The 13,374-nt window shown below is 45.5% G+C and overlaps 1 protein-coding gene across 2 annotated transcripts in view; it reads left to right on the top strand.

Annotated features, from left to right (window-relative positions):
- Window positions 1-13,374, top strand: part of LOC122793098 (probable global transcription activator SNF2L2) — a 2,696,898-nt gene that overhangs the window by 2,339,556 nt on the left and 343,968 nt on the right. For both annotated transcript variants that reach the window (XM_044060828.1, XM_044060829.1), the window contains exon 29: window positions 4,374-4,591. In XM_044060828.1, the coding sequence (XP_043916763.1) occupies window positions 4,374-4,591 (218 nt within the window). The remainder of the gene's footprint in view (window positions 1-4,373; window positions 4,592-13,374) is intronic.

A 13,374-nucleotide genomic window follows, 5' to 3' on the forward strand; every position in this document is an offset into this window, starting at 1 on the left:
GGATTCAGCAGTTGTCTCTGAACCCGAGCCTTCCTTTTTATCTCCCTTTTCCATCACAAGAACTGTTCAAAGATGCCTTAGAGGTAGGTTGGGAAGCAGCCTTTGGCACAATGAGAGTGCATGGGATCTAGTCTCCTCTTCAGCAGAAGAAGCACATCATCATCAAAGAGATGAGAGCACTCCTACTTGGCCCTTCAGGGCTTTCATCCTCTGTTCTCTCCAGGCCCTCTCAAAGTGTTTACAGACACCACCAGAGTCTTGTGGTATGTAAACTATGGGGGGGGGGGGGTGACAAGATATTACCTTCTCTGTAGGCTTGCTCTCAAGGTATGGGACCTTGTAGTTCAGGATCATGTGACTCTTTAGGCAGTTTATATTCCCTCAGGTCAAACTTATGTGGCAGACACTCTGAGCAGGTCCTTGACTCAATCCCATGAGTGGATGCTTCACTGCTTCATAGGAATGTGTTTCTGGACCTTGTCTACAAGTGGGGTACTCCTCAACTGTATCTTTTTGCCTCCCCTCTGAACAGGCAACTTCCTCAGTTTTGTGCCAGAGTCCCAAGTCCTCTGATTTGGAAGGTGGGTGCCCTGTCTTTTTCTTGTAACGGAGTGTTGGTATATGCATTCCCCTCCCCTTCCTGCCATTCTAGTCAAGATTCAGCAGGACAAACCCAAACTCTTGCTGAGGACACCCTTTTGGCCTAGACAGCATTGGTTCCCTCTTCTTCTGCATTTAGCCAAAGGCAGTCATTGCAAGTTACCTCACAGGGTGGACTTATTCACACAAGACAAAGGGATCTCTGATCCATCCCCACCTGTTCACTCTTCAACTGACTCTGTGGGTGATAGGATTTTGATTCCTTATAGACAACATTTCTCTGAGGATGTGCTTAGTGCCCTGCAGGAGGCCAGGAAACCCAATACTAGGAAATCCTGTATATCCAAATGGAAAAGGTTTTCTGTCTGGTGTCTTTCACATAACCAGGATCCACTCTCTGTGGATGTTCCTGTGGTTCTTTCTTATTTGTGTGAATTGCTCATTGCTGAGTTGGCTTATTTCTCTGTCAAGTCACACTTTTCAGCTATTTCCGCTTATCTGTCTTTATCTCCTCATTTATCTTCTAGGTTTGAGGCAAAACAAATTCTTAAAGGCGTCCTTCACAGCAGACTTCCAGGAAGCCTGTTCCTCCTCCCTGGGATCTTAATTTTGTTTTGGAGAAATTGACTTTGACTCCTTTTGAGGCTGCAGCTTTAGCTTCCTTGCAACATTGCTCTTGGAAGACTGTTCTGTTGTTAGCCCTTACTTCAGCCAGACAGGTGTCTGAACTTCAAACCCTTATGGCTTGTCCTCCTTTTTTGTTTTTTTCACAAGGACAGGATGTCCTTGCATACTAATCCTTCTTTTATGCCCAAGGTGGTGAATGAGTTGTCACTTAACCAATCTGTTCATTTACCTAATTTTTTCCCTTCTCCACAGTCTGCTAGCGAGAAATTACTACACACCTTGAATGTACATAGACAGCTCAGACTTTATTTGGATAAGACTGAGGCTGTCAGGAAATCTGATTAGCTTTTTGTTTCTTTTCATCCCAGGTCTTTGGGGATGGCTATTTCCAAGCAGATAATTTTGTCTTGGATTTCTAAAGCTATTTCTTTTTGTTATGTTTTTCATGGTAAGACTGTTCCTTTCTCTGTTAAGGCTCACTCTACTAGGGCTGTGGCTTCTTCTGGTGCTTTTTTCAAAGGGTTAGACACTAACCCCATTCTTGAGGCAGCTACCTGTGCATACTTTCACCAAACACTACAAGATGGATGGAATTTCCAGAGCAAGCGCTGTTTTTGGTACTCTGCCTTATGTTAAGAATACTGCAACAGTAGAATAGAAGGACATAGTTTAGTTGTGTAAAATCTTATCATAACGATAGATGTCCTTCTCTTCACTGATGTATTCATTCCCTCCCTCCTACCCTTGGATCTTTTCATCTTCTGTATGTACTACTGTTACCCCTTTTCATTTATTTTCCTTGGACTGGCGTTCATTTTGGAGGATGGTACATCTGGACATCACTTTTTTGCCCTACGTACTCAAGGAGCATACGTGTGATGTCGGGCCACCCAAGGCAGAGAATCCCTTATGTTAAGAATACTCCAACAGTGAAAAGGACATCTATCGTTATGGTAAGATTTTAAACAACTATACTTTACTCTGCACTATTTTGGTTGCCATGATGGAGGACCACATATTTTCCCTTTTGTTTTCATTTTTATTATGTTTTCAGCTTCTGGGCTTCAGTTGCTCTATATTTTGACACACTTTCATCTTTTTGTTTATGGATTTGAAATGCAAACTTGACATCTCCCTGGCAGAATAGATATCTCAGTCTTTACTGATGTATGAATCAAATTCTGCTGATAGTCTGTCTCTTACATAGTTATATTCTTATGCCACAGACTATTCTTATTTCTTCTGTCAAGATTACACCAGGCTTCCTTCCCCACCTTCCAGTTTATTCTTTTCTTTCTTCTGTGAGTCTTGAGCTCCATGCCCGTTTGTTCGCCGGTCAAGGCAAGAGCCTGTAGCCCTTTCATTCTTTGCTTGGGGGAGGAGCCATATCAGTTCATTCCTCCCCCAACAAAGGAGATGAGAGTCATGTGTCATGTGTCTGTGATCTTGTGGAGTCCCCTCCCCCACAGATGCACTTTATGCTCAATTTTGCCAGCTTGTGGCTTCTGCATTTGATGATTTCAGAGGGGGCATGCATGAAACCACACATGCTAACCCCTTATAAGTGGGGTGCATTGTTGATACAGCACAGCGCCATGTAAGTCCATACATCTGTGGCAGTATGCCAACCCTCCAGCAAGTGCCAGCCAAGCAACAAATCATGCCACCTCTCTCCCCCTAGGATGAATGAGCTGGCATCAGTATCTCACTACCAGCCTGTCTGGCTTCCCTACCAGCCATGCCCCTCTAGTCAAACACAGCTCATTCTGGGTCATTGTCAGGGCTTTATCTTTATTCTTTTGTGCCACAAGAGTTAGGACTGTACTACAGTCAAGTCTAATCATACATTTTCCAGATTCAAAATTATGAATTCTGTGACTCGCATCCATAGCATGTGCATCAGTATTGTCTTACACATCTTGATTTCTGTTTAAAAAAAAGTCTTACACGATGTCTTACACAGGGTATTTTTCTTTGGCTGACAGTTTGCCTAGCATTAGCTTTTCACTGATGACAAACTGTTTTCTTCACACACACACACACACACACCCCTCCGAGAAACTTTATTAAATGCCTTGATGGCATTCCTTCCTGTGGTATGGAAAAATGTATATGTTGAATATTCTCTAACTTGTCCCATATAGCAAGCTACAGCTCAAACCTTTGGATCCAGGGCTTCCAATTCTTTGTCAAGTTTTCCTGCTGTTCCTAAGTTGCTGCTAGTTGGATCAATGTCATACTGAGCCAGAAAGTTGAATACCTTCCCAGAAATTAAAACTTGAATAAGGAACATCTTTGTCATGAAACTTTGTATTTTTCTATCCAATTTCATGTCTTGGACTTGTCCTTAAACAAAGTTAATGAGGTGAATTTTCAGAATAAATTGTGATAATGGAACATATAACTTTGCTTAGTCAAATTGTTACAGACATGAAAAGCATGTATTCTGCAAAGTAGTAGTATGCACTGAGAACATTAATTTTGCAGCGCTTACTCTGTACAAGAATAAAAAAATAGTTCTATCTTCATTGCAGAACTGTACTGTATTGATTTTTGAGACATTTTGTTGCATCTGAAAGAATAAAGACGCTACTAGTTAATACAGCAAGCTAAGGCATGGAGGCTTAAGGAAGCACAAGATATGGAGACAGTTCTGCTTCATTTGATCTGTACTCCCAAGTGCTGAATGCCCCCCTTGTGACATATGTGGCAGGGCGAATCAGATTAGAAGGCTTTATAGGTTTTGCTGACAGCCCTCTCAGGTGTTCCAAAGAGAAGAATACATTGAAGAAGACTGTCTTGATTTTGGCATGTGTTGGTGCCTTCATCCTCTTGGATGTTGCCACTAGGTAGCCAGTGAAATTCTATTTTGTACATCTTTAGTTTCATAGAGCATTAAACCGTATTTCATTTTGTCCAACTCGAAATTTTTTTATGGTTAAATGTTGACATCAGTGTTTGCGTAGGCATGTTGTGTGCAGCTTTTGTATATTTTCAGTTTTACTGGTGTTTTCTGTTCTATGGTTTGTATTTTGTATGTTGTCACAAAGAAATTGGACTTTAAAAGATGCTAGTTAAAGTTAAATTCTATGTTGTTGAAGAGCATAGTGATTGCACTCTTAATTATTATTTTGGTTACTATGCAGGCAATTGAAGATGGCAACTTGGAGGAAATGGAAGAAGAAGTACGTCTTAAGAAACGGAAACGTCGGAGGCATGTGGACAAAGACTCTGGAAAGGAGGATGGGGAAAAAGCAAAGAAAAGAAGAGGCAGACCTCCAGCAGAAAAATTCTCTCCAAATCCACCCAAGCTGACCAAACAAATGAATGCCATCATTGATACTGTAATAAACTACAAAGACAGGTGAAACTGCAAAACCTTTGTGCTTTTGTTTCCTTTTGTTTGTGAAAAAGATAATGACGTAGTTTACTTCACTGTAAAATCAGATCTGATGTCTCTTCTGTCCTTTCTCAATGGTTGGGTCTTCATATCCAACCTCAGATCCATCTTCAGCAACTCAAGACTTTGGATCCCAGACTTGGGCTCCTCCCATAACCCATAACCCCCTGCAAAGCCCAGCATTACCTCAGATGTCATTTGCCGCTCTTTACAGACAAGGATGTCTTTGCTCAGTCATGGGTGAAAACTCATAAGAGAATTTTTCTTTTTTGACATTTTTCTGTTATACCACATCCTTTGGTTACTCAGTTCTTACTATCTAAATACCTTACCTCCCCCGTTGTAGTTGTTTATATAAGTGTTTATAAGGAGATCTGTTTCCTGTCATACTTTGTTATGGCTCGATTCCATCTTTCCTTTCTAGGTTAAAAAAACATCTTTATATTCTATTCTGCTTTTTGGTAACTGTCGTATTGTCTTTATCTGAAGTAGTTGACTTCATTTGATCATCAACCTGTGGGATGTCGGATCCTGACCGGATCCGAGACAGCAGTTTCACCAGCATCTGATCCAAGCTCCAAGCCCCCCCTTACCCATAATACCCCTCCATCTCCTTTCTTCCCTCAGATCTCGTTTGCCGTGGCTTTGCCAAGCAGCGTGGTCCAGAGCTCCAGTCGGGGTAGGCACTTTTTTTTGCTGTTTTTTGTCAGTGTTTGAGTTGCAGTTAGTATAGGTAGGTTTCCTACTGTCCTTTGCCTTCCCTCCCCAGGTTTCACATCGCATTTCTCATCAAAAAAAAAAAGTTGTTTTCTGTGTTGTAGGTAGAGCAGGCCTTATCTCCCTTCCCCTCCTTGCAGTGAGTGTGTGTGAGTGTTGGGGTCAGGTAGTTTAGTTTAAACTTTTTTAGTTTAAACATTTTGGTACATCGTACCTTCTGTGTTGGTATGGCAGATCAGCAGGCCAAGCTGATCTTCAGAAAGTGAACAGAGTGTGGCCATAAGTTGTCCCCAGCGGATGGCCACACTCTGTGCGTTGTGTGTCTGGGGGCAGCCCATCTTTCTTTGGACTGCCCTATTTGTGCGGGGTTAAACCCTAGGGCCCTAAAGTATCGTAGGGCAAAATTGATCCTTAAGGGACTTCTCCCCGCTATGGAGGCAGCTGCCACTTCTTCTGTTGCGGTCACGGCTGTGACTGTACCTTCTACTTCAGCCACTGTCTCCTCTCCTCTTCTCCCTCCCAGGCTGGGACTCAACCTCCTGGACAGAGGCCTGTGGATAGGGAGTCAAAGAAAGAGAGGAGTAAAGACAGAGAGAGAGAGAGGCAAAAGGAGGAAGATATCCTCTGACCGATCAGATCCGGTGGGTTCTCCCCTAAACAGCCAACCTATTTCAGACCAGCTTCTCCTCGGCACTGATCGCCAAGATTTTCACCGGAGCTGGAGGAGCTTAGACCTCTTTCTAGGGCCTCCGTACACCAACCCTCCAGGCTGGCATTGGTGGCCTCGTCGCAGTTCAGCAGAAGTCTATCTGAAGCGGACATGGACAAAATGATGCGAAGGTTTATTCGCACCCAGATTCAGATGTCTTACCAGCCCCCTCTCCCTCCAGAGGGGGGAGCTCACTTCCCTTCTTTGCCCCGATATCTCCTTCTCCAGTCCGACCCCCGGTATTGGAGTTCTTTGATCCGAGAGGTCTTGGAGTCAGGGGGTCGGCACCGATGGTACCATGTACCTGAACGCCAGCTATTACCTTGAGCATGCCGGATCCAACTGGTTTGGACCTGAGTGGCTCTCTGAGCTGAAGCCTGGGCATCGGAACCAAAGGGTTGGGTCTTTCTCATTTGGCTCCAACTCTGTTGGGTCAAGGTCTACTCCTCGGTATCTCGGCTCCATTGGGCTCAGCTCTGATCCCCACGCTGGATCCAGGGAGAGCAGTTTCCTTGCCAGCTTCTCAGGAGGCTCGCTCTTCCTTGGCTTTCAATGTGTTGGAGAGGGTTCTCTCAAGGGGATCGAGGCCCCTGACCATCTCATCGGATTCCACCCCGACTCCCTCGCCTCTGGGTGTGTCTTCAGCCATTTTGCCCATGCAGGGACAGCCTGTGCTTGATATGCCCCAGACTGTTTCCCTCAAGGAGCCACAAGTAGTTTGTGAGCCCTCTCCGGAGAGTCCCACTGAAGAGATCCCTCGTAAACGAACATGCAAAAGGAGGCACCTGGACTCCTCTCCACAGTCCCTCACTGAGGATACCAACTTAGAAGAAGGGGAAGGTTCCCCCAGATCACCCCCGATGATGTCTCCTCTGGAGACATCATGGAAATCCTGTGCCATCGGGGGAGAGGGGTTGGTCTGACCCAAACCTTCCTTGGACGAGTCTGTGTTCCTGGAGGCCTTCGACACAGGCCCGTCTACCTCCTGGGTGCCCCCCCCCCCTCGTGGATCCCTTGATGGACCTTATTACCACCAGGGCATGGGCACAGTGATCCCCAGGCACCCCGTTAAGATCTTGAGCCCTCCAGTAGACCGAGTTGGAACAAGGGGTCCCCAGTGGATGCCATGGTGGTAGCAGCTGCCACTAAGAAAGAACTAGCCCAGGATAGTCCATCCCTCTGACTGAGAGTCCAGGATGATGGATGATTTGGGAAAGCAGACATATGCTTCAGACACCTTTTCTATAAGGACGTTGAATTATTTGGCCCATGTGACTAGACTACAGTGAGACCTGGTCAAGGAGTTCACTGAGTCACCCCCAGAGTCCATGTCTCCGGAGGATAAATGCACATTTTCTGCGAGGATGGCCACTATTAAAGCGGTTACAAATACATCCATGCGTCTCCTCTCACATGCCACTGAAGGAGCAGCATGGCGTTGCCATGAGGCAACATGCCTGGCTTAGGCTTTGTCAATTCATGGTAGCCTTTAAGGCGGCCTTTGCAAATGCCCCTTACAATGGTTCTTGCTTATTTGGGAAGATGGTTCGTGAGACTGTAGTCGAGAGTGAGAAGGACGGGAAGACACTGTCTGCCGTCAGAATCCGCTTCTCTAACCCCCAAAGATCCTTCTCCAGGAATCAGAGAGGGCAAAAGAAGATATGGTTCCAGAAGTCTCAGTATTCCTGGGGCACTCGGGATTCACCTTCCCCTAGAGGCAGATGGGGGTCAGGACAGACACCGGCCCAGAGGCAGGGGGCTCTGAGAAATTTTGGTCTCAAGAACCATTCTTGGACAGGCCCGCGCAGCAGCCCTGAGGGGCTGCCTGACTGCTCTTCTCTGGAGGCAGTCGGGGGTCACCTTTCAATGCACATGATGGCATGGGAGTCCATGTCATCAGACCTTTGGGTGTTTCAAATAATATCTAGAGGTTATATAATCCCCTTTCTGACTCCTCCCATTCCACCAAAACACCTCCCGGACGTTCCACCCACGTAAAGGGAGGCAGCAGCACTCGAAATAAAAAAGGTGCTAAGGAAACGAGTCGTCCAGCCCATCCCCCTAGATCAGTCTGGATCAGGCATCTATCCCAGGTTGTTTTTGGTGCCAAAAAAGATGGGAGACCTAAGGCCTATTCTGGAACTTTTCCACTCTAAACCTGTCAGTTGCCAAAGAGAAGTTCTGGTTGGTCACTCTACAATCCATCCTGCCTTACCTGCAAGAAAATGGCTGGATGTGCTCAATAGATCTCCAGAACGCGTACTGCCACATCAGAATGCACAAACGCACCAGGAGGTTCCTCCACTTTCGACTAGAGGCCAGTCACTATCAATTCCGAGCCCTACCCTTCGGTCTCACCACAGCCCCCAGGGTGTTCACCAAGGTCATGGCAGTAGTAGCGACTCACCTGAGACTTTAGGGGATACAAGTCTATCTGTACCTGGACAATTTGTTCCTTGCCGCTCCCACCAGGCGTGTACTTTGTCAGGCTAGAGACGATTTCCTGGAATTGTTAGACTTGCTGGGCATTACAATCAACATATCCAAGTCTTCTCTAGACCCTGTTCAGGCCTTAGACTACATAGGAGCATGAATCAATGCGTTGCAAACCAAAGTCTTTCTAATTCCAGAGAGACTTTGAAATTTAAGACTTCATGTCTTTATGATCCTTCTGTCTCATCTTCCCCCAGCCAAGGCGGTTTTAAGGGCCTTAGGTTTCATGGCAGCCACCATTACTCTTCTCCCCTGTGCTCGTCTTCATATGTGTGTTCTGCAGTGGAAGCTAGCAGTCCAGTGGTTCTTTTTTGGATCTGCCGTTGACGCATCCTATACACATAAGCAAAAGGTGCAGGATGTCCCTCCTCTGGTGGATATGCTCCCTGGATCTAGTACAGGGAAGTTTCCCCAAACTACGGTCACCACGGACTCCTCCCAGCTAGGGTGGGGGGGGCATTGCGGGCAGGACAGTCCAAGGCACGTGGTCTCTGAACGAGACCAAATTGCATGTCAGTGTTCTGGAGATGAGGGCTGTCTTATTAATGTTGCAGGCTCTTCGACAGACAATATGTCAGTGGTCTAGTACATCAACAAGCAGGGAGGAACTAGGTCTTACCCCCTTTGTCACAAGGTCATGAGAGTTTGGGAATGGGTGATCTCCACCAGCCGTTTTCTGGTAGTAATGCATATTCCAGGTCGATCCAACATACTGGCGGACAAACTGAGCAGGACTATTCTAATGCCTTTCGAGTGGTCTCTGAATCCTTCTGTAGCGGAGAAGATCTTCCTCGAGTGGGGTCGGCTGCGATCTCTTCGCATCTCCTTCCAATGCGAAGTGCAGCGAGTTCTTCACTTTGATCCTCCCACAAGGGGAATCTCCCAGGTATGCTCTGGTCCATGCTTGGCCTCCCGGTCTTCTTTATGCTTATTCCCCTTTACCTCTCATGACAAAATTTCTCCATAAAGCTCGTCGGTTGGGGACCAGAGTCATCCTCATTGCTCCATTTTGGCCTTGCCAAATCTGGTTTCCCTGTCTTTGGTCTCATCTGGTAGTTCCTCCTTGGATCTTGGATCTGATACTGGATCACATTTCGCACCCCTCGAGGGTTCCTCATCCAGACCTGGGCAGTCTGAAGCTCACGGCTTGGCTGCTCCAGTTTCCTTGATTGCTAGGACTCCCGGTTTTTCTTCACCGGTTAAGACTATTCTGGTGGCAGCTCATAAATCGTCCACCAGAAAAATATACCATAGCAAATGGAAGCATTTTTCTATCTGGGTTTCTCAGAGGGATTTGGACCCTTTCACAGCACCTATTCCAGCGGTCCTTGAATTCTTGGCATACATTTTTCAGCAGGGTGCCAGCTCATCTACAGTGAAAGTTCAACTGGCGGCCATTTCCAATTTCCATGAAGGTGAGAAAATGGTTTCTTTAGCATTCTCCAGACTTTGCAAAACCTTTATTAAAGGTACGTTTCTTTTAAGACCTCCGGTTAAAGATCCTACCCCTCCTTGGGACCTTACCCTAGTTTTACAAGCTTTGGTTGTTCTGCCTATTGAGCCTGCTGCTTTTGTGGACTTGAAATTTTTATCCTCAAAGACAGCTTTTCCTAGTGGTTATTACCTCGGCTAGGAGAGTGTCAGAACTCCAAACATTATCTGTAAAAACCTCCATATATGATTTTTCATAAAGACAGGGTTTCATTTCGTACTAATCCTTCTTTTCTGCCTAAAGTGGCCTCGGAAACAAATATCAATCAATTTACTTGTTTTCTTTCCAAATTTTCAGAACAGGGGTGAATATAAATTGCATTTGTTAGACGCACATAGACAGCTACACTTGTACTTGCACAGGACTAAAGCCCATCGCAAGTCTAACCAGTTGTTTGTGTCTTTTGCTACAGGCAAACCCATTTTTAAGGTAACTATTGCCAGATGGATTTCCCTTTGCATCCTTCACGTTTACAAAGATAAAGGTATGTTTCTTCCGGGTAGGATAAATGCCCATTCTACCATGGCTATGTCAGTTGCCTTTGGGTCTAGAGTGTCTTTGGACGATATTTGTTCAGTGGCTACTTGGTCCTCATCTCGCACCTTCATTTCTCATTATAAATTGGACATGGTTTCCAGAGGGAAAGCATCCTTTGGCTCCGCGGTGCTCCGAAATATCCTTCCATAAGGGCCACCCAAGGTTTTTGGTAGCTGGGGACTCTGTCCCACAGGTTGATGATCAAATGAAGTTAACTACTTCAGATAAAGAAGTTATGTACGCACCATAACGTTCCACCTGAGTAGTTAGACCTCATTTGTCATCAACCGTCCCTCCCTCCATCCCCCTATCCTTCTCTTGGTGCTTTCTGCATTGGCAGACAGAAGAGAGCACCTTTGTGGCTCTTCTGCTTTTCTTTGTTTGTGAAGGTTTTTGGATCGGGTTCATGTGAGGGGTATAACAATCTCAATCTGAGGGAAGGAAGGAGATGGAGGGGTATTATGGGTAAGGAGAGGAGCTTGGAGCTCGGATCAGATGCTGGTGAAACTGCCGTTTTTGGATCTGGTCCGAATCCTACATCCCATAGGTTGATGGCAAATGAAGTCTAACTACTCAGATGGAACATTATGGTGAGTACATAACTTCTTTTTCTCCCTTTTTAGTGAGATTCTCAATTATGACTGAGAAACCTTCGGGTTTTAAAAAATATGTGGCCAGTGCCCACAACATACCCGAATTGGATGCGTATTCAAAACGTGTGTACTGCCTCAGGGATATACACTTGGATGAATATTGTGCTGTATGCACATCTTTTGGTACCTGAGCAGTACACAAGAGGAAAAACAAAGTTATTCTCAACAGACTTCTCCAGCTGTTGTAGTAGAATCATCTAAATCTCAGCATGCTGATACTAGAGCTTTACATTCTTCTAAAACGTCTATGGGCAAATCTGAGGGGACAAAGTCACTGGGCTTAAGAAGACGACTAAGGAGTCAAGAAAGAATTCCTCAGATCAGTCTTTGGATCCAGTGCTTTTCTGTGAACCAGTCCTCATCAGATCCAAGATTCCTCTTCTCCCAGAGCCATGTTCTTTGCCAGAGTCAGTTCCTGCTATACTTTGTCATCTTTTCTTTAGGAAAGGGGCAGTCATCAAGACTTTCTTCCACCGTTTCCTCCCTATGGTCAGTTTAGTCAACCAAGAGCCTTTCTGAACCAAATGTGGACCACATGATGAGGGAATTTTTAAGGACCTAGATTCAGTATTGGGTTTCCTGGCTGTGGCCAATGTTGAACCCAGGTGTTATGTATCTTCCCCTCATTTTGTAGTAACTCCTACTGTGATCTGTTTGTTGGACTGTGGAGTTAATGGATGCAAGCACTTCTCAGAGCTTGTCTGCACTGGACCTGAAGATCTGGCCATCTTCTACTCTGGCTTCTTCTCTGACCCGTAGGGCTTTGATTTCTTCTGAGCCAGAAGGATCCTGAAACCAGATCAGGGGAAACAGCCTTGATTCTGATGGTTTAGGAGCTGTCCCTTCCTCTTGAAGTCACGGCACTGGATAGCTCGACACAGGCATCAGCTTTGGATGCGAGCTGAGTGGAGTTCCGAGACTTGCCTAGAGTGGTGGCTTTGGCCACTACCAGACAGACTTCAAGTTCTCTTTCAGCTTTGACATTAGAAGCTATCAAGAGAGCACTCTCCTGATCAGAGATATGGACTAGTCTTTCTAGCTCAGCTCCACACATCCCCCAAAGAACACGACTAGGTCCTAGTCCTTCTCATCCAGTGCACTTGGAAAAGCCAGACTAGTTGAGTCTTGAGTCAGTCTGGTATAGGGGACTTACAGATTTCATCAGAGTCTTTTCCAGAACACTCCACTAGGGAGACTGCTTGAAGCATACATGTAAAAGGAGGCATGTAGACTCCCCCAGGAGTCTCTCACTGAGGACACAGAACTCAGCGGGGAGGGGTTCCACATATCCCCCATTGAGGATGTCTTATTTGTGGAAATTCTCAAACTCCTGAGACAGAAAGGTGTGTAGTCCACCAACATCCCCTCTTGAGGGATCAGGGTTCTTAGAGGCCTTTGGGTCCAGATGAGGTTCACCTTGGTTAGTTCTACTTGCTGATGAGATGGTGGCTATCATCTCTAAGTGGGTTTAAAAGGAGCTGCCGAGGCCAAACAAAATCCCCATAGGTCAGACAAGTACTTGGTCTCCCAGAAAGATCACAAACATTGAAGAAATTGGACATCCATGTATTTAGTTGTAGTGGTGGTGACCACCAAAAAGAAGCTTGCAGAGGAAAGCTGTTCTCTTCATCCCCCTAACAGGGAGTCGAAGGTGCTTGACAGATTCAGGCAATAAACTTATGCTTCAACTACCTTCACTCTGAGGGCACTAAATTACATGGCACACATCACAATATTTCAGAGGGATTTGACCAAGGAAATCTCCAAGTCCCTCTCTATGTCTGTATTTGCAGAAGACAGGAAAATTTTGGACTCTGTTAGTCATCTTACAGTCGCTGTCTTATTTCTGGTGTTATTGAAGGCACTTCGAAAGTCACAGGAACAGGGCATTGCCATAAGGAGGCATGCCTGGATGTGCTTGTGTGACTTTGAGGAGCATTTCAAGATAACCTTTATTAATTCCCCATTTGATGGAATAAAATTCTTAGGGGCTAAAGTAAAAGAAACAGTGACCAGATGTGAGCAAGATGGAAAGACCCTTTCTGCCTTTGGAATATCATTCTCTACATCCCCAGTGGTCTTTTTCTAGGAACCAGAAAGAAAGTAAGAAACTATGGTTCAGGAAATCCCAAGGATTCTCTCATGA

Source organism: Protopterus annectens, chromosome 2.part0 (genome assembly GCF_019279795.1).
Source record: "Protopterus annectens isolate FY-2018-M chromosome 2.part0, PAN1.0, whole genome shotgun sequence".
Lineage (NCBI taxonomy): Eukaryota > Metazoa > Chordata > Ceratodontiformes > Protopteridae > Protopterus > Protopterus annectens.